The 20,125-nt window shown below is 41.9% G+C and overlaps 1 protein-coding gene across 3 annotated transcripts; it reads right to left on the bottom strand.

The window, feature by feature from the left end:
- Positions 1 to 3,132: 3,132 nt before the first annotated feature.
- Positions 3,133 to 19,633, bottom strand: HELT (helt bHLH transcription factor). Of its 3 annotated transcripts, XM_063920735.1 has the most exons (6): positions 19,544 to 19,633; positions 7,186 to 7,918; positions 7,047 to 7,149; positions 6,828 to 6,932; positions 5,564 to 5,660; positions 3,133 to 4,155 (listed from the first exon to the last, which is right to left on the bottom strand). In XM_063920735.1, the coding sequence occupies exons 3-6, from the start codon at positions 7,116 to 7,118 to the stop codon at positions 3,671 to 3,673; spliced, it is 759 nt and encodes a 252-aa protein (XP_063776805.1). In that variant the 5' UTR covers positions 7,119 to 7,149; positions 7,186 to 7,918; positions 19,544 to 19,633; the 3' UTR covers positions 3,133 to 3,670. The 3 variants fall into 3 exon arrangements, with proteins under 3 accessions (XP_063776805.1, XP_063776804.1, XP_063776806.1); XM_063920734.1 differs by having other exon boundaries at positions 6,828 to 7,149; XM_063920736.1 differs by lacking the exon at positions 7,047 to 7,149 and having other exon boundaries at positions 7,753 to 7,918.
- Positions 19,634 to 20,125: the final 492 nt, after the last annotated feature.

The raw sequence follows: 20,125 nt of genomic DNA, 5'->3' as shown, positions 1-20,125 counted from the left end.
ATAGGGGATGCGCCCCATGGTGGGGGGCACTGGAGCAAGGCACCCGATCTGGGATAGCTGAGTGCCGGATCTTAATTTGCTATATATATATATATTAAACAAGTGGAGAAAAGGGCGCCTTCTAGTGTCTAAAATATATAATGTGTTAATAAAAGGACACTACTTATCTGATGCAAAAATTTCTTCGGTCACATGACCAATGTGGATATATAAATAAGATAAGACAAATATAACATAGCGCGTACATTTTTCACACCATTGTTTCACCATAAAATTAGTTGTATCTAAAAATGGTGAAACAATGGTGTGAAAACTGTACGCACTGTTATATTTGTCTTATCTTTTTTATATATCCACATTGGTCATGTGACCGAAGAAATTTTTGCAGCAGATAAGTAGTGTCCTTTTATTAACACTCGGTCCACGTTATATATTTTAGACACTAGAAGGCGCCCTTTTCTCCACTTGTTTAGTTTCACGTCTTATATGTGTTTCCAAGCACATATCACATTGTTTAAGGTTGCTGCCACCCATTATATGGAGGAGTGTCATTTAAAATTGAAGTATTTATTCACTTACTTGTATATTTTTACAATACACAAATCACTTATCACGTGCTTAGTGTGCCCCTTCTAGTGTTATCTGTGTGCCCTTGTATCTATTGTTCTTCACACATATATATATATATATGTGTGTATGTGTATATATATATATATATTTGTGTATAAATGTGCATGTTTGTCTTCTCACTGCAAAATTTGAATTTTCCTAATGAACACAAGTGGATACAAAAGGAGCTGACATCTGCATACACAGATAGACAGATTATACATAGACAGACAGAGTAATATATGTAAAGTATGTATGAAAGGACACCAAAGGCAGCTAGCTACCAGTTGAACATATAAGTTTAAAGCAGCAGAGATTGAGCTCATAGCTAAAAACCAACAGGGAAGCTGAAGAGATAATACAATATTATCACCACGGAGAAAATAAGCCACATATAAAAGAACTGTATAACATAAGTAAAACATAAAGGAAATGAGTGTCAGTGATATTATTGTCACACAAGTAAGAAATTAACAATAAAATCAGTGATAGAAAAGAGTTACATAAATGTTGAAACTAGGATTTTCTTTCTGGAAGACTAAAATAGATGTTAAGTTTACCTGTTAATTACATAAAATGATTTATAACTGAAATGGGCAGATTCATTTGTGCATTTATCTGCCTATAACTGTAGGCATGTTCTGCTCGCACCTCCATAGGCTGCGAGCACACTCTGCTTTCTCTAGTTAAACTGCGGAAGCTACCAGGTCCTATTCTGATGGCTTCTACAGCTAATTAAATCTGCTCCTAGGGTATTATGGGGTAGTATAACATAGCAAATTTGTCAACACTTAACTTGCGATTTATCATACATTCAAATAGGAAATGTGGAGATGTTGCCCATAGCACCCTATCATGTTCCAGCTACCATTTTCTAGACTGTGCTGGATAAATAACTAGATTCTGATTCACTGTTATGGCAGCACCTCCACTTTTCATGTTTTGAAAGTTTGATAAATCTCCCTTTCTAGACTTCTTAAACGAACACTCAGAGGTAGTAATATCAGGTGTGGGTAAACTATAGCTCAGTGTTTCCCAACCTCGGTCCTCAAGGTACACTAACGGTCCAGGTTTTAAGAATATCCATGCTTGAGCGCAGAGGGTTAAATAAAAAAAGAACTAATAATAATTAAGTCACCTGTGCTCAAGTATGGTTTTCCTTAAAACATGGCCTGTTAATGTGCCTTAAGGGCAGAAGTTGGAAAACACTGCTAGAGCTAATTGTTGGGTTTTGTGACAGCACTTGAAGCAGCACAGAAGAAGTCTTTGAGGTGGGAGAGAGAGGTGGCGCAGGTCATAGGCAGAGATAAGATGACAAAAAAGAGTGTATCTCTTGATAAGGTCTAATATATATAAAGATGTGGAGAGGGCTTTGAAGGTGAGTAGTAAGTGGGAAGCCACTGTATGGATTTGCAGACTGATGTAGGGAATGTGGAGTGTGAAAAGAATAAGATCCGTCTTTCTGCATCATTTAAAACAGATTGTAGAGGACATATACTGTATATATGATGGAAGGCCAGAGAAGAGGAGGTTGCAATAGCCAATGCAGAAAGTAGTAAGAGAGTATATAAGTGATTTGGTAATATCCAGGGTGAGAAAGAGGTGTAATCAGGCATTTTTTCAAAGACCGCATGGCAAGGCAAGACATGAGTATGTGGAATGGAGAGCAGAGCTTAGGATGACACCAGGCCATCTCTCAGGTCAGAGTGCAGCTCATAGATACAAATTGCAGGTCAAATCACTCCTTGACCTCTTCCCCCACTGCTGGTTTGGCAATGTCTTTATCCCTGCCTATTAGACAAAAAAGTCTCCTTAGAAATTCAGTTACAATAACTTTCATTTATATCTACTTAATGTATCTCATCTCTCCTAAAACTAGTTTTGGACGTGATGCTTTAAAATACTTTTACATTTATTTATTTTTACATAATATTCTAAGTACTATTAAAATATATAATAATAATAACAAAAATGATAGTAAATTATGGAAAAAAAAAATCATTATTTTTTATCCTTTTAAACAGACTCCAATATCAGCAAAACAAAATATATTTTGCCTTCTGTCATTTACTCTTTATCTTACATTCACTTGAACCGAATTCTTTCATTTTCACTTTTATATAATTTTCATGTGTCCGTTTATCCTGTGCTCAGTGTCTGACAGCCTTCCTGATATTTCCTCTGCCACCGTTCTGTCATCTGAATGTGATAACAGTAGTATGTGGCTGCAGGGTAACTAGATCACACATATATTTCCTATATTATATAACTATACCAACGTGGTACAATACAATAGATCACTAAAGTGCTCAGGACAATTTTTATACTTTCTTTTTTTGGCAACATTATAATTGCAATTATGTTTATATGCTGATTATTGCGCTCCTATTATAACAGTTTCAATTCATCTGTCTAATAACATTATTGATCACAGTTATAGCCAGATTTAGGGTAATAATTGCATAAGAAAGACAAACACAGAACTGTAAGTGTAAAGATTTTTATTACAATTTTACAGTATAAATATATATAACTTTGTACAGTCCACATAGAAAAAGTATAGCACACTGTATCAATAAATTAATGACCACATTACAATAGAAGTATTTACATAGTAGGGACAATGGCAACCCTTGAGTTCTGTAGCTGAGCCGGGAAACAAATGGTTCGTCCTCAGGAGTAGAGGTTTATGTGGGGTGGTGCTGGCATGCAGTTCTGTTTCATAATTGTCATTACACTTTTATTGGAGGTAACTACAGATGTGCACACTGCTGACACACCGACGGTACACATTGCTCTTTGACTAGATTTAAGCATCCTGGTTTCACTTACGGCAGCTATATGAATGCTGCATAACTAGTGTCAAACATACAAGAACTTGTCTTTTTGCTTCTTAAGACATATTATATAGAGGCTGTAAATGCACCTGCTTCGACAATAATAATTTCAGTTTTTTGTCTCTCATATGGTTACAAGTTTAGTCCTTAATTACAGTGGTGCAGTATGGGAAATAAAGGCCTCTGAACATTGCACAGGAACTGTAAGGTGATGATTGTCAGTGTCACAGGACAGCAGGATGCTGTGCACCGTTCATGCTGAAACTATTGGGATGGGAGTGTCCCAGCAAGTTGAGGTAATGTCTGTCCAGACTCTGCATCTGGGACAAGAAGCTGCTATGCTGGGATTGCTGGGGTGGCGTGCACGGTAGAGGCATGGTAGCGGGGCCTGTGAGATAATTCAGTGTGGGACTCCTGGTAGTGCCATGCCATGAGAATGAACCGCCTGAATTCTGTGTAAAAGAGGTGTCACTGGGGCTTGGGTAATCAGGTGGGGAGGAGTGCAGCTGACATGACACATCCACCTCCTGCAGTGAGCTGAAAAGAGGCTCCGTGGTCAGGTGTGCTTTAGACTGGAGGAAGGCCACAATTCGAGCGTACTTGGTGTCCTTAGTCTCCATTCTCTCTACTGTTGTCAGGTAGTGAACAAGGTTTTTCATACACTCGTGATAGCCATAGTGGAAATAATTGGCAAACTCGGACAGGAGATCTGTAGGGAGGCAACGATATAAATGAATGTCTGGAACAGAAGATACTTTAACACTTATTCATCTGTACAGTTATTGCCCAGGATCACATAGGGGTGTATTCAATTGATGTCGGATCCTTTCCTTCGGAAAGGATCCGATATTTCAGTATTCAATTAGTGGCAAAATCTTAAAGTCGGATTGACATTTACGAAAACGCGGCTAAAACCTGTCGGACATTGCCGCGAATCCGACAAAACATGTGGATCCGCTAATCCGCCAATCCACGTGTTTTCCGACAAGTTGGAATTGCCGACCTGTCGGAAAATCGACAGCCCAATTGAATAGGTCGGAACACTATCCGACCTAAAAAAGTCGGCAACTGACATCTTTTCGACAAGACGGCAGTTCCAACTTGAACTGAATACCCCCCATAATGTCACATACAGTATGACACATAATGCCACTATTCACCCCTGTGATATGTATTTATAACCCATCATGAACATCCTAATCAATGATGCCCTGCATGGCTCAGCAGAATGATGTGTGGTAATTACTTAGGTTTCATAGTAAATAAAATGATAATTTTATATAATAATCCTCTGTATTTCCCACTAGGCAATCTAAAATAATAAATAACGAAAAAGGAGGGTTGGGATTCAATTAAATAACTTGAGAAATGTGAAAATGGTACTTGTATTTCTAGGTGCTCAGAACTGTAGCAGGACACAAGGGGAAGGCACATCACACCCCTAGCACCAGTCACACACCCTAGCTACAGCCCTGCAGGTGTCACTTTACATTATCTAGTATTGAAACAATGTATTTATTGTGACAAACTGTGTCAGATAACTGCTTTCCTTGCAAAGTTAATGCAAAGTTAATTAACAGGAGATGTATCAAAGCTAGGAGACAGATAAAGTGGAGAGAGATAAAGTACTCACCAATTAGCTCCTAATTGTTATTTTACAGGATGTGACAGTTTAGGAACTGATTGGTTGGTACCTGGGGATATATTTACTAAAAGTCGATTTTGGTCGATGTTTGGTTAATTTATGATCAATTTTGTGTTTAAGGGTCTAAATCACACATTTACTAACATGATATTTAACTATTTTTTTTTTAAAGAACACTTTTTTAAAAAGGATTTCAAAAATCATCTGCTATAAATGCGTGATTGAGACCCTGAAACACCAAATAAAAAATAAAAAAATCAACCTAACTCAATCAACATTGACCTAAATCGACTTGTAGTAAATATACCCCCTTATCTCCCTTCACTTTATCTCACTCCAAACTTTGATAAATCTCCACCACAGTCTATGTTTCTAGTACAGTATATCATAAATACTGAATGAGAACATATGTATATGTTAACAAAAAATTGCATCTTATCCAGAATGAGACAATCAGCCAGCAATATCTCACCTTTGTCTCTGCCCCTAGGAAAATCTGCTGCATGTAATGCTCTCAGATATTGAACTGTCATTTCCAAAATTTCAGCTTTTTCCAGTTTACCAGAGTTCTGAAAAAAAGACTTACATTTATTATACATATTCTTCTTAAGAGGCACTGCCAAACATTTGTTCTAGACATACTGTAATAAACATTATTCACTTTAGCTAACTCACAAAATGCATAAGATTGCTGAATATATGTGATATTACAATCTGTAATATAATATGCCGGTTGCACTGGATCTATTAGCCTAAAGTAAAATCTTTCTAATTGTACTATATGATGTGAATAATTCTAACATATAGGTTCAGTCTTCCACATCCAAAATGCTGCGGGCCAGAAGTATTTTTGGTTTTCAGATGTTTGTGTATTTTGGAATATTTGTATTCCATAATGAGATATCTTGGGAACGGGACCCATTCTTAACACAAAATTCATTTATATTTCATATACACCTTTTACACATATCCTGAAGGTAATTTTCTATAACATTTTAAATAATTGTGTGCATGGATCAGAGTTTGCGAACATACACAAAATACTCTCTTGGTGACGCTTAAAATTTTTGGCTTTTGATATCGGATTTTCAGATATGTGACACTCAACCTGCACAATAGCGCCTAAGAATACAAGCACTTCGGTTAGTTAAGATATTAAATAATATAGGGTATATATGATATTTGTTTTTAAATTAACAAATAGGACATTGTTGATGAAATACGGCAGTATGGATAAAATAAGATTATAAGGATAAAATAAACCGTGTGGATAAAGTAGCAAAGTATTGATAAAATTAGACAGTGTGGATGAAATAAGACAATGCGGATAAAATAACAGTGCTGACTGCTGATAAAATAAGACTGTAAGGATAACATTGACTGTGGATGAAATAAGATGGTATAGATAAAATAAGGCAGTGTGGCTGGATTAAGATGGTATAACTAATGTGGATAAAGTTTCACTGTGTTAATAAAATAGGATTTTAAAGTAAAAATAAGTGTGTGGATGAGGTGGCAAAGAGTGTGGATGACAGGGAGTGTGGGTGAGCCGGCAGAGTGTGGAACAAGAAGTAAAAGTGTGGCAGAGCGGCAGAGAGTGTGGATGAAGAACTGTAGCAAGGTGTGTGGGTGAGGAGGCAGAGAGTGGAACAAGTGGCAGAGTGTGGATGAAGTACTGTAGCGGGGAGTGTGGGTGAGCGGCGGCAGAGCAGGGCACAGGCTGGGAGGGCACACACCTGTTTGGCTAGCGCCATGGGCACGGTCTTCCCCAGCTCACTGAGGCAGCGATTGATCCTGTCGCGTCTTCTCTTCTCTATCACCTTGTGGGAGACCGGAGTCCTCTGTGAATACACACATGACAGACAGATGTGAGCACCGGCAGGACACACACAGCGCTGCGCCGGAGAAGAGTCTGCGGGCACAGGCACACCCCGGCTGCCCGCACAGTAACTCACCCTCCTCTCCTTGATCTTGGCTGAGCCCCTGAGGGAGAGCATGGTGGCCGGTCCCATCACTGTGAAGTCCATGCTGCTGTGTGAGGCAGACGGGCATATAGCGCTTCTTCCCCCGGGGCTGCGCTTATAAAGCGCCCACTTTCTTCCCCCGGGGCTGCGCTTATAAAGCGCCCACTCAGCAGCAACCCTGCGCAGTAAGCGTGTGCGGCGGCGGTGGGGCCCGGGGGATTAGCGGCTGCAGAGGGGGGGGGGGGGGGGGGGGAGAAGGGGGCGGGGGGGGGGGGGATGCCTGTGTCTGCTGTGGCAGCAGGTCACCTCTGTTGCTACACGCGTGGCTCTTGACCACACGTGAGTGTGAGTGTGGGATGTAGAGGTGAGTGAGGTCCCGGTGTCCGCCTTCACCTTGCGCCAAGCATCACACACAGAGCAGACGAGGCTGTAGTGTGAGCACTGTCCTTTGCAAGCAGATTGCATGGGCCACAGTGTCATATATTATTATTGCTGATGGGTATATCGAAAGATAGATAGATAGATAGATAGATAGATAGATAGATAGATAGATAGATAGATAGATAGATTAGATATTTTATGAACTGCTGTATAATCAGGTCATGCTTAACCTTGCACATCAATCCTGGACACATGGGAGTTTGCACTCAAATTTCCTAACACACAAAGTCAGTCAGCAACTAATGGGAAAGTTTACCAAAGGGCGGATTGGATGACAGTTCAAATCCATCGCCCATATCTGGACCTCCTTCCAAACCGCCAGATTTACTATTCAGATATTTGGACTTTGGATGGTGACGGTAAAACCATCATGTGCAGCATTAAAAAATTACCACCGGAAAGCTATCTTTCTGACCAATCATCTGAGGAGACAGAATACATTTGTTATGAGTGCAGTTGATATGTTTTTAATAACAAGACACAAAATATTAATTATTAATGAGGGCAGGGGTGGATTTAAGGGTCAGGTCACCCCTAGGCACAACAGTAATGGCCACCCTCCAAAGCCTTCAATTTTATTATTTTCATTATTTGGTTATAAGCTCTAATTTGGCGATTGGCATATGACTATAATATAAAACAAGCCATCAACTATGACATTTTATTTTATTTGTAATTATGTATCCTTCTTTACTACTCTTCCACACTCCACTTAAGATGACATTGGGCAGTACGAATGGTGTAATGGTTAGCATAACAGCTTCACGGCACTGAGGTCATGGGTTGGATTCCCACCATGGCCCAAATTGTGTGGAGTTTGTATATTCTCTCCGTGCTTGCGTGGGTTTCCTCTCACAATCCAAAAATATACTGGTAGGTTAATTGGTTCCTAACGAAATATTAATCCTAAAGTGAATGTATGTGTTTGCGAATGTAAGCTCCACTGTAGTAGATTGTAAGCTCCACTGGGGCAAGGACTGATGTGAATGGCCAAATATTCTCTCTGTAAAGTGCTGCGGAATATGTGCACTATATAAATACCTGGTAATAATAATATGATATAGTACAGTGGAAATATTTTGTAGTTACTGGGAATTTTTTAGATTGACAGTAATAAAACAAGCATCCAAGTGCCGCCTCCTAGAAAATGGCGCCCCTAGACACATGCCTCGTGCGCCTAATAGGAAATTCACCAATGAATAAGGACATTATAATTTAATACATATATTAGGGATCCAAATGAATGTTAACTTATTTTAATAGAACAATATTATTTACTAATTATATTAAGTTGGAAATATTGACTGATTTTGAATGAGGTTCTCCCTGAGGGTTGGATTCTAAATGCCGGCGGTCCAGATGCCGGCCAGTCAGAATACCGACCACAGTATCCCAACAGTGACAATCCCGACAGTGGGAAGGTAAGTATCCCAGTTACTATACTTACCTTCCCCCATGGCCCCCTAACCCTCCCTTTCTGCAGCCTAAACCTAACACTCACCCTTCCCCTGCAGCCTAACCCTCCGTGATGGTGCCTGAACTTAACCCCCCTTTCCGCAGCCTAAACCTAGCCCTCCTGCCCACTCAGCCTAACCCTAACCCTCCATGGGGCCATCTAACCTACCCCCCTCGTTCCTGCAGCCTAAACTTAACACCCCCCCCCCCCACACACACACACACCCACACACACATACACGCAGCTTAAAGGTGGGTACACACTGATAGATATATCTGCAGATCAATTGATCTGCAGATATATCTATGGATGGATCGGGCAGTGTGCTGTGCATACACACTGCCAGATCCGTCGGGAACTGACATCATGAACTGGGCGGGTGTGTACACATGCCCGCCAAGTTCAGCTGTCAATCACCGCCGGCCGCCGCAGCATGTGTACGGGCAGCCGGCTGGTCCGCTCGTACACACACAGCTATGCGTCAATATTTCAGTAGATACATTGGCCGTCAGCTGTGCTGCGGGGCCAACGCGATATGTCTGTGAACGTCAGAGTTCACAGACATATCACCCGTACACACTGGCCGACAGACCCGCGATATATCGGCCATTCAATAGAACGCCCAATATATCGGCCAGTGTGTACCAGTGACGTGCGGTGGGGTGAGGCAGAGCCTTTCCTGTCATACTTACGTTTAAACCAGAGTTTTGACTGAATAAAATATATGAAAAATACTGATAATTTGTTTGAAATATCTTCTTTGCATTATTCTAATAATTTTTATAGCCCAAACTCTGGAGTAAAAAGTCAATGGCAGGTGAGGCAGTGCCTCACCTGTGTATCCTTTCCACACATCTGTAATCAAAACTCACCAGATTTCCAGGAGTTTATAATGCTGCACCTGTGTATAATGCCCATATGTACTCTTTGGCTCATATATTGCATGTAAATTTGGCTCTGGGGTTAGCCAGTGCCTCCTGAGCCATTTAGCTCACCGCACGTCCCTGGTGTGTACCCACGTTAACCCTCCCCCTGCAGCCTAAACCTAAGGCCCCAAGTGTTTGGGATACCGGGGCCGATGTTGTGTACCTTGTCGGGATGTCGGCACCGGCATTCCAAGATGGTCGGGATTCCGGCGTCAGCATTTTGACTGCAGGGATCCCAACCACCGAGATCTTGACTGAATCCTCTCCCTAATTACATTAATTCCTTTGTAAATAAATCCACTTTTCAAGACTATTTAGGCCCCCATTTAATAACGAGTCCTAATATCACTGGCATATTTCATTTAATATCGAATATGCAGTTGGTATTCATCATTACTTAGCCCTCCAACGAGGTCCAGCGTCCCCCCTCCCCCCTTAGCTGTGTCCTCCACTCTGCAGCTGTCAGGCGAACGCTGCCAGCGACAGGCTTCTGTGTCATGCACATGTGCGATGGCCAGTCTGCCCATGTGAATGCTAAAGTTGTTATGTCTCGTTCTTAAATGGCGTATAGTGTTCACTCATTCCAAATTCATAGCAATGAGCACAATAAGAATGGTGTCACTCCTTCTCTTTTATAAGGTAACCAGAAGGTGTGTCTCCTTGTTTCCCTCTCTCATTAATAATGGGATTGACTTTGTTTCATCTCAACTATGCAAGAAAACATAGGAACCGGGGTGCAGAAAAATGGCAGCAGATGCTCTGGACTGTTAGTGGAAACGGCATACTCATCATGAAAACATTTTGCAATGAGAATTTTTAGTTTTCAATTCTCATTGTATTCTCTCACAATTTTTTTTATGATTCATCATGCCCCCATGAGAAAATTATCACTTTCGAAAAACTGGTCTTTTTGAGAAGGCAGTTTTTCGAAAAGTGATAATTTTCCCCTCTGGCTGCAGTATGGAGCACTGCAGCTGCAGTCTCAGCCACCCCAACCCCCTGCTAGCACATTATTGCTGGGTCTTTCCGGCTGCAGAAATCACCCTGTAGCTGTGAACATTCCCGCCCCCCCCCTTTTTCCCCCCCCCCCCCCAGCCGGAACAGTACTACTGCGGCCCCCTGCCGCCACCCCTTTCCCACCAGGACATTATTAACAGGGGCAGCCACAGCCCATTAACGGCAGCTTGTGCAGAGATTCGGGGGCTGTTCATCATCTCAGGATGACAAACAGTTTCACGTTCAAACTCCAAAAAAAATGCTTTTTTGGAGTTTGATGAATGTCATAATTTCTACATTCCCTGAGGGATGTAGAAATTGTGACAATTTAAGGATGATGAATATGCCCCAAAATGTGAAATATTTGGCTGTAATAGAAGGCAGTTTGTTTGCAGAAGGGTTGGAGAGCGGAACAATAATGAGTGTCTGTAGGCAACAGTGAAGCATGGTGGAGGTTCCTTGCAAGTTTGGGGCTGCATTTCAGCAAATGTAGTTGGGAATTTGGTCAGGATTAATGGTGTCCTCAATGCTGAGAAATACAGGCAGGTACTTATCCATCATGCAATACCATCAGGGAGGCGTCTGATTGGCTCCAAATTTACTCTGTAGCAGGACAACGACCCCAAACATACAGTCAATGTCATTAAGAACTATCTTCAGCGTGAAGAAGAACAAGGACTCCTGGAAGTGATTATATGGCCCCCACATAGCCATGATCTCAACATCATTGAGTCTGTCTGAGATTATATGAAGAGACAGAAGGATTTGAGCACACCTACATCCACAGAAGGTTTGTGGTTAGTTCTCCAAGATGTTTGGAACAACCTTCCTGTTAAGGTCCTTCAAAATCTGTATGCAAGTGTACCTAGAAGAATTTATGCTGTTTTGAAGGCAAAGGGTGGTCACACCAAACATTGATTTGATTTAGATTCCTCCTCTGTTCACTTACTTTGCATTTTGTTAATTTATCAAGATAAATTATTAACACTACACATTCTTAAAGCATTTTTTTCTGCAGTGGGGTACAATGGGGTTCCACAGGGAATAACATTGGGGGGGGGGGGGTAGAGTAGGATCTTGATCCGAGGCACCAACAGGCTAAAAGCTTTGACTGTTCCCAAGATGCTCAGCACCGCCTCCTCTATAACCCCACCTCTGTGCACAGGAGCTCAGTTTGTAAGTTGGTGCCCTGCAGGCAGGACATTAACAGGCAGGGTTGCTCCAGCAGCCCTGAAAAGAGCTTTTTTAAAAGAAGATAGAAGACTTCAAGGGCTGCAGCAGAGGCACTCTTAGTGGTAGATGTCATTCTGAAATCTCCTGCAGCAGCTCCATCACCTCCCCTGGCGGCGCTGTATACTACCGCGTCCCTGGTTGCCGGGTACTTACAGCGGAGGCTCCGGTACTTCACCTATGGCACACACTTGCCGCAGCTCTCCAGGATCGCGTGGCCACATCAAGGGAGGAGGTAAGAGGGTCCCCCAGGCAGGACCCGCCGAAAATCGCGATCCGGCATGGCCATTAGGAGGCGGGCCGTGCGCGCTGGGGTGGACACTGTGTTGGCACAGGGACCCCACTAGGCCACCAGGGCAGGGGCACAGGTCTGTTATATATATATATATATATATATATATATATATAACCGTTTTATTATGGCCCACAGTACCCGGTGGTGAAGTCCAGCAAGGGGATAAGGCTCTGACCTGTAGCCCCTCCCCCAGCCCCATGGCGCTATTTAGAGTAAATGTTCCCGCCCTGGAGCTGCATCTCTCTGTCTCCCTCACTCCATGTCAGCATTTGGGCGCCATTACACACATGCTACGCTGACTCTGGGACTGGTGGGCAATGCCTCCTCTGTAATGCCGCCTGCTTCATCAGTGCTGTGCATTTACAGGACACTTAAGTATTCTACATGTCGTCTAGACAGTGTTAGTTAAGAACAAGTGCATACATTCAGGGTTATTTAGTGCAAGTACCCTGTGATATACATCCAATCTTTACTGTGCATTGTTTTATATATATATATATATATATATATATATATATGGAAAAAAATAGAGAATAGCGCCTAGGACGATCCTAATATAAACAACGGTGTATAATGAATATGTGGCTCTAGTAAAATTAAAACAACCCCCAACTCTTAGTGGGTGGCAGCTCCTGCCCAGAGGTGAGATGAAGATATACAACAATGAAGTGCAAAGGAGCGCCTAATGGTGTTTAGAGCAAAAGGTGATAAATCACCCTGTGGAACGTGAGAAAGTGTAGAATTACAAAGTATAACTTATCTCTTTACACGTCTTCAATTCTGATGACACTTTGATGCATGTAAAAACAGAAAGAGAAACATAGTGTGTACTGTATAAAACCAGTAACTCTTAATTAGGAACCTAGCTGGTCCCAATAACCGAATAAGAGTATGTTGACATAAAAAAATATATAGATTTAATATACAGTCCTGAAGCAAATGCAGGTAACAAACGTACAGGATAAATGGATAAAATCAGCTTATCAGTCCACTCTGGGACCATTCACGGTTAAGCAGTAATTCCCAGTTTCATAACATTATGGCGAATAAGTAAAATTCCTGACGCAAATGCAGGTAACAAACGTACAGGATAATAGAATAAAAACAGCTTATCTGTCCACTCTGGGAAGTTCAGGGTTAAGCAGCAAGTCCCAATCCCAACGCGTTTCGTCCTATGACAAAGGACTATGATGAAGTCCTTTGCCATAGGACGAAACGCGTTGGGATTGGGACTTGCTGCTTAACCCTGAACTTCCCAGAGTGGACAGATAAGCTGTTTTTATTCTATTATCCTGTACGTTTGTTACCTGCATTTGCGTCAGGAATTTTACTTATTCGCCATAATGTTATGAAACTGGGAATTACTGCTTAACCGTGAATGGTCCCAGAGTGGACTGATAAGCTGATTTTATCCATTTATCCTGTACGTTTGTTACCTGCATTTGCTTCAGGACTGTATATTAAATCTATATATTTTTTTATGTCAACATACTCTTATTCGGTTATTGGGACCAGCTAGGTTCCTAATTAAGAGTTACTGGTTTTATACAGTACACACTATGTTTCTCTTTCTGTTTTTACATGCATCAAAGTGTCATCAGAATTGAAGACGTGTAAAGAGATAAGTTATACTTTGTAATTCTACACTTTCTCACGTTCCACAGGGTGATTTATCACCTTTTGCTCTAAACACCATTAGGTGCTCCTTTGCACTTCATTGTTGTATATATATATATATATATATATATATATATATATATAAACAAACAGCAACAAGGACCGGCACTCCTATATTCCATCCGGTGTGGGGTGCCCAGGTGCCAGTAAATAATATTGTACAGTCCAAGAAAAGGATACGGCACTCTAGGACTTAATGAAACATGCCTATGGCAACTTCAAGCAAAGCGGACAGCGCAGCATAGTTTGGTCAACGTTTCATTTAATATCTTAAATTTCGTCAGGACAATATCAAAAGTAGAAACAAGCATGCTTACCTAATATACCAACACCACATACAGATTTGTCCACGCAACACGAGCGGGTCCCAGACGGGGACTGATGACGTCACGGTCAAGCGACGTGTGCCCTCCGGCGCCGTTGTCATAGCAACCCCCCGGGTATAGCCGCACCAGTGCTGAGGGTCAAAAGACAGTAATTAAACACATATAAAACAAAATATGTATGCATACCAAAAACCCAAAGAAAAACATATACAATATGGTGAGGCCTAAGCACATAGAAAATATAATGTATAGATGACCTCCAGGTTTATCATAAGATTGTATGTGTCCAGAGGCCATCAGGTCCCTAAACGCACACAAGGATAATCATAGTTAATGCATATCCCTAAATTTACATGATATCATAGAATCTCAAAATCACTGGGAAAGCTACCCTTGAAATTAGGGAGAAAATCACCTCACTTATCATAACAAATGATGCAGATCACATGCAATTAAGTAGCGAGAAATGCATATAAAACAATCAAAGAAAAAAAGAAATCACAGAAAGCATCCTAGATTGTTAGATTCATTAAGCCCATTCGGGGCCAAGGTCCGCAATTCAAAGATCCAACGAGCCTCCTTACGGAGTAGAAGTGCTCCTCGGTCTCCCCCCCGGATGTCACAAGGGACATGATCGATGACTTTATGTCGCAAACTAGCCAGAGAGTGTTTGGCTTCACGAAAGTGACGAGCTACTGGCTGTTCCTGGGGGGTACCCTCTAAGGCGGAGCGTATGGCTTGGCGATGTAGTGCCATTCTTTCCCTAAATTGGCGGATAGCCTTGCCAATATAAAGTAATCCACATGGGCATCTAATATAGTAGATAACATATGTGCTTTGACAAGACAGGATATGCTTGATCCGGATTTTCATACCCGAATGGGGGTTATTGAAAGTAGGGCCACATTCCATGGACCTACAGGTGGTGCAGCCCAGGCACTTGTAGCACCCCGGCTGACGGGCCAGAAAAGTCCTGGGAGTTGTGCTGTCCATATGAGAGATGTCATTTTTGACCAGCATGTCCCGAAGATTTCGTTTTCGTTTGTAGCTGGGCATGAGCTTACATTGTTTAATGGATTTGAGATCGGGGTCAGCGGTAAGTATGGGCCACAAACTTTTGCCCATCTGCATATTTTTCTGATTGAATGGATGGTATTCTTGTACAAATGGGATCCTGTTATCCTTACTGTTGCTTGGTGACTTTATGGATAGGACCTCTTGTCTAGGCAAGTCCAAAACCTGCTTCTTAATTGTTTGTAACTGGATGATATCATAACCCCGAACCACAAAGTCCCCCCCAAAAAAGTAGGCGAGGGGGCCAGTGGCAAAGGATCTTCAAACAAGAAGCGTGCAGCAAAAAAACGAACATAGTGTTCAATCTGTCCAGTAGGACTTTATCAGATGAAGAAATTAATGTTCTTAACAAAGGACTCTCGTTCATTCCAACATCTGAATTCGACAAATTTAATTGGACAGTGGACCTCCATAAATTCACTCGACAGATACGATTGAAAGAATTCTTTGATAAGCAACCGGTCCAGCTTCCATCCTCACAGATACAGAGATTTAGACCCAAATCATCCTTCGATCCCTCTTCATCCAATAATTCCTTAAAAGTGTTCACAAGAACCCTTAATAAATTTGTCATGGAGCATGCTAGTAGCTCTCCTCCACCCAGGAACAACCTCACGAGGGCTGAGCGAGCAGCTTTAAAAAATTTACAAGGCTATAAGGATATAGTAATTCGCCCCGCCGACAAGGGCGGGGGCGTCGTTGTTCTGGATTTGGAATACTACCGGCAAGACATACTTCTACAATTAAATGATACTGAGGTCTATAGACAACTAAGGTCGGATCCAACTCTAACATTCAAGAAGGAACTAGACACGGTTCTACGAGAAGCAACTCAGAGTGGTTATATCACGGACAAAGTCTGTCAAGCACTATCTATAGACCATCCCAAAACCCCAGTTCTATACTCCATTCCGAAGTTGCATAAGAATTCTACACATCCACCCGGGCGTCCAATCATCAGTGCCCGGGACTCCATTTACTATATCATCTCACAGTATCTAGATAGTTTCTTGCAAGATCTCATTCAGGATCAACCGACCTATCTCAATTACTCTTCAACTTTTCTTAGAAAATTGGTGAGTTTACCGGCTTTACCGAAGGGATGTTTTTTATGCACACTGGACGTGGTATCATTATACACAAACATCCCCCACAGCCGAGGCGTACAAGCAGTCCGTAGATTCCTCACGAGGAACTTGGCTTACAGAGGTCCCGATATTGGTTATTTTGTGATTTGCTAAATTTGTCTCTCACAAGAAATTACTTTCTATTCGACCGACAATGGTACGTCCAACAACGGGGCTGTGCCATGGGATCTTGCGTCGGGCAATCCCTGGCTAACATCTTCATGTTCGAGCTTGACAAAAATCTGTTTCTTTTAAATCCCAACATGCAATCTAAAATCCTGTACCTAACCCGGTACATAGATGACTTGTTCATCATCTGGTCGGGCACCAGTCTGGAATTCAGTTTGGCAATGGAGCAAATCAATATGATGGATGTTGATATACAATTTACTTATCAGATCAGTGATACAATGGTCCATTATTTGGATGTTGAAGTTTCTCTACAGGATGGGCATATTACTACAGACCTCTATAAGAAACCTACGGACCGCAATACAATACTGAGGGCAGACAGCCAGCATCCGAGTTTTGTGGTAGGCAGCCTACCGAAATCACAATTTTTACGGGCTGTCCGTACTTTGGACACTCTGGCGAAAGCTGAAAAGCGTATTGACCTGATGATACAGGACTTTGTGGTTCGGGGTTATGATATCATCCAGTTACAAACAATTAAGAAGCAGGTTTTGGACTTGCCTAGACAAGAGGTCCTATCCATAAAGTCACCAAGCAACAGTAAGGATAACAGGATCCCATTTGTACAAGAATACCATCCATTCAATCAGAAAAATATGCAGATGGGCAAAAGTTTGTGGCCCATACTTACCACTGACCCCGATCTCAAATCCATTAAACAATGTAAGCTCATGCCCAGCTACAAACGAAAACGAAATCTTCGGGACATGCTGGTCAAAAATGACATCTCTCATATGGACAGCACAACTCCCAGGACTTTTCTGGCCCGTCAGCCGGGGTGCTACAAGTGCCTGGGCTGCACCACCTGTAGGTCCATGGAATGTGGCCCTACTTTCAATAACCCCCATTCGGGTATGAAAATCCGGATCAAGCATATCCTGTCTTGTCAAAGCACATATGTTATCTACTATATTAGATGCCCATGTGGATTACTTTATATTGGCAAGACTATCCGCCAATTTAGGGAAAGAATGGCACTACATCGCCAAGCCATACGCTCCGCCTTAGAGGGTACCCCCCAGGAACAGCCAGTAGCTCGTCACTTTCCTGAAGCCAAACACTCTCTGGCTAGTTTGCGACATAAAGTCATCGATCATGTCCCCTGTGACATCCGGGGGGGAGAACGAGGAGCACTTCTACTCCGTAAGGAGGCTCGTTGGATCTTTGAATTGCGGACCTTGGCCCCGAATGGGCTTAATGAATCTAACAATCTAGGATGCTTTCTGTGATTTCTTTTTTTCTTTGATTGTTTTATATGCATTTCTCGCTACTTAATTGCATGTGATCTGCATCATTTGTTATGATAAGTGAGGTGATTTTCTCCCTAATTTCAAGGGTAGCTTTCCCAGTGATTTTGAGATTCTATGATATCATGTAAATTTAGGGATATGCATTAACTATGATTATCCTTGTGTGCGTTTAGGGACCTGATGGCCTCTGGACACATACAATCTTATGATAAACCTGGAGGTCATCTATACATTATATTTTCTATGTGCTTAGGCCTCACCATATTGTATATGTTTTTCTTTGGGTTTTTGGTATGCATACATATTTTGTTTTATATGTGTTTAATTACTGTCTTTTGACCCTCAGCACTGGTGCGGCTATACCCGGCGGGTTGCTATGACAACGGCGCCGGAGGGCGCACGTCGCTTGACCGTGACGTCATCAGTCCCCGTCCGGGACACGCTCGTGCTGCGTGGACAAATCTGTATGTGGTGTTGGTATATAAGGTAAGCATGCTTGTTTGTACTTTTGATATTGTCCTGACGAAATTTAAGATATTAAATGAAACGTTGACCAAACTATGCTGCGCTGTCAGCTTTGCTTGAAGTTGCCATAGGCATGTTTTATTAAGTCCTAGAGTGATGTATCCTTTTCTTGGACTATATATATATATATATATATATATATATATATATACATAGATTGGAAGAAGGCGGCACTCAGTCAGACTATCAATGAAAAATGTGGGTCATTTATTTAGACCAAATGGGGCCCATTTGGTCTAAATAAATGACCCACATTTTTCATTGATAGTCTGACTGAGTGCCGCCTTCTTCCAATCTATGCATATAGTGACCACGGTCACCAGGAAGGCACCGCAGCCACTACTTTGACCAGGTATAAGGGAGTGCCGGGCCACCTTGCTTTCTACCTATATATATATATGTATTTATTTATTATTTATTACCAGTTATTTATATAGCGCACACATATTCCGCAGCGCTTTACAGAGAATATTTGGCCATTTACATCAGTCCCTGCCCCAGTGGAGCTTACAATCTATATTCCCTATCACATGTACACACACACACACACACACACACACACACATTCACACTAGGGTTAATTTTGTTGAGAGCCAATTAACCTACCAGTATATTTTTGGATTGTGGGAGGAAACCGGAGTACCCGGAGGAAACCCACGCAAGTACGGGGAGAATATACAAACTCCACACAGTTAGGGCCATGGTGGGAATTGAACCCATGACCTCAGTGCTGTGAGGCAGTAATGCTAACCATTACACCATCCGTACTGTATATATATATATATATATATATATGCAGAAGTCAGCGGCACTCAGCAGTCGGAATAAAGCAGTGAAGATTCTTTATTTAGGTCCTACGCCGTTTCGGGGGTTCACCCCCGTCTTCAGGGACAAGTCATATACAAGTGGTACCATACAGACAAGCATCTTTATACCCTCCCAAACAAGCACTCATTGACGGAATCATACTCACCTGACCTGGCGTCTGCAGCTGCAGCTCATTCACTGTGCGGCTTCCGGGTCGCGGAGAGGTGACGTCAGACTGTAGTGTCGAGCGAGGAGTCTATCGCGAGAACGCGAGTCCCGTTGCCAGGTAACACCAAGCTCTAGACGTCATTGATGACGCTTACCTCTACTGGTCCTCGCCAATCACAGGACTCAGTCTGTCTGCAGACGCCCCGGGCAGGGATTACTACTCCGGCATTTATCGTTGCTAGGCAACCCCTAAACAGGAAGAAAAAAGTTATTTAAAAAAAACACTGTGTGAGACACAATACGATCTATAACAATACCCAGCTAGAAATCCTCAGGCTATCATCCACAATGGACTATACTCGTGATAAGTACGAGCTAATGAATACATAGCCTAATAGCCATCGTTATGCTAAACCTACACATATAAATATGAAAATATAAACAAAGATGTTAACAAACACTTACAAAACTAAAAAATAAAACAAAATGGACACGTAGGGGGATATCGATCAACCATATGTGTTTACAGCTTATATAAATAGAATGTCAGGCTAATCTCTAATTAAATAAAATTAATAGA

The sequence above is a fragment of the Pseudophryne corroboree genome, chromosome 1, assembly GCF_028390025.1.
Source record: "Pseudophryne corroboree isolate aPseCor3 chromosome 1, aPseCor3.hap2, whole genome shotgun sequence".
NCBI lineage: Eukaryota > Metazoa > Chordata > Amphibia > Anura > Myobatrachidae > Pseudophryne > Pseudophryne corroboree.
This window is presented reverse-complemented; position numbering and strand designations above follow the sequence as displayed.

Coding starts and splice junctions, on each gene's coding strand:
- HELT (XM_063920734.1), bottom strand. CDS start 7,118: ATGGACTTCACAGTGATGGGACCGGCCACCATGCTCTCCCTCAGGGGC. Junction 5,661..6,827: donor CCATGGCGCTAGCCAAACAG/GTGTGTGCCCTC, acceptor TCTTTTTTTCAG/AACTCTGGTAAACTGGAAAA. Junction 4,156..5,563: donor TCCTAGGGGCAGAGACAAAG/GTGAGATATTGC, acceptor GCCTCCCTACAG/ATCTCCTGTCCGAGTTTGCC.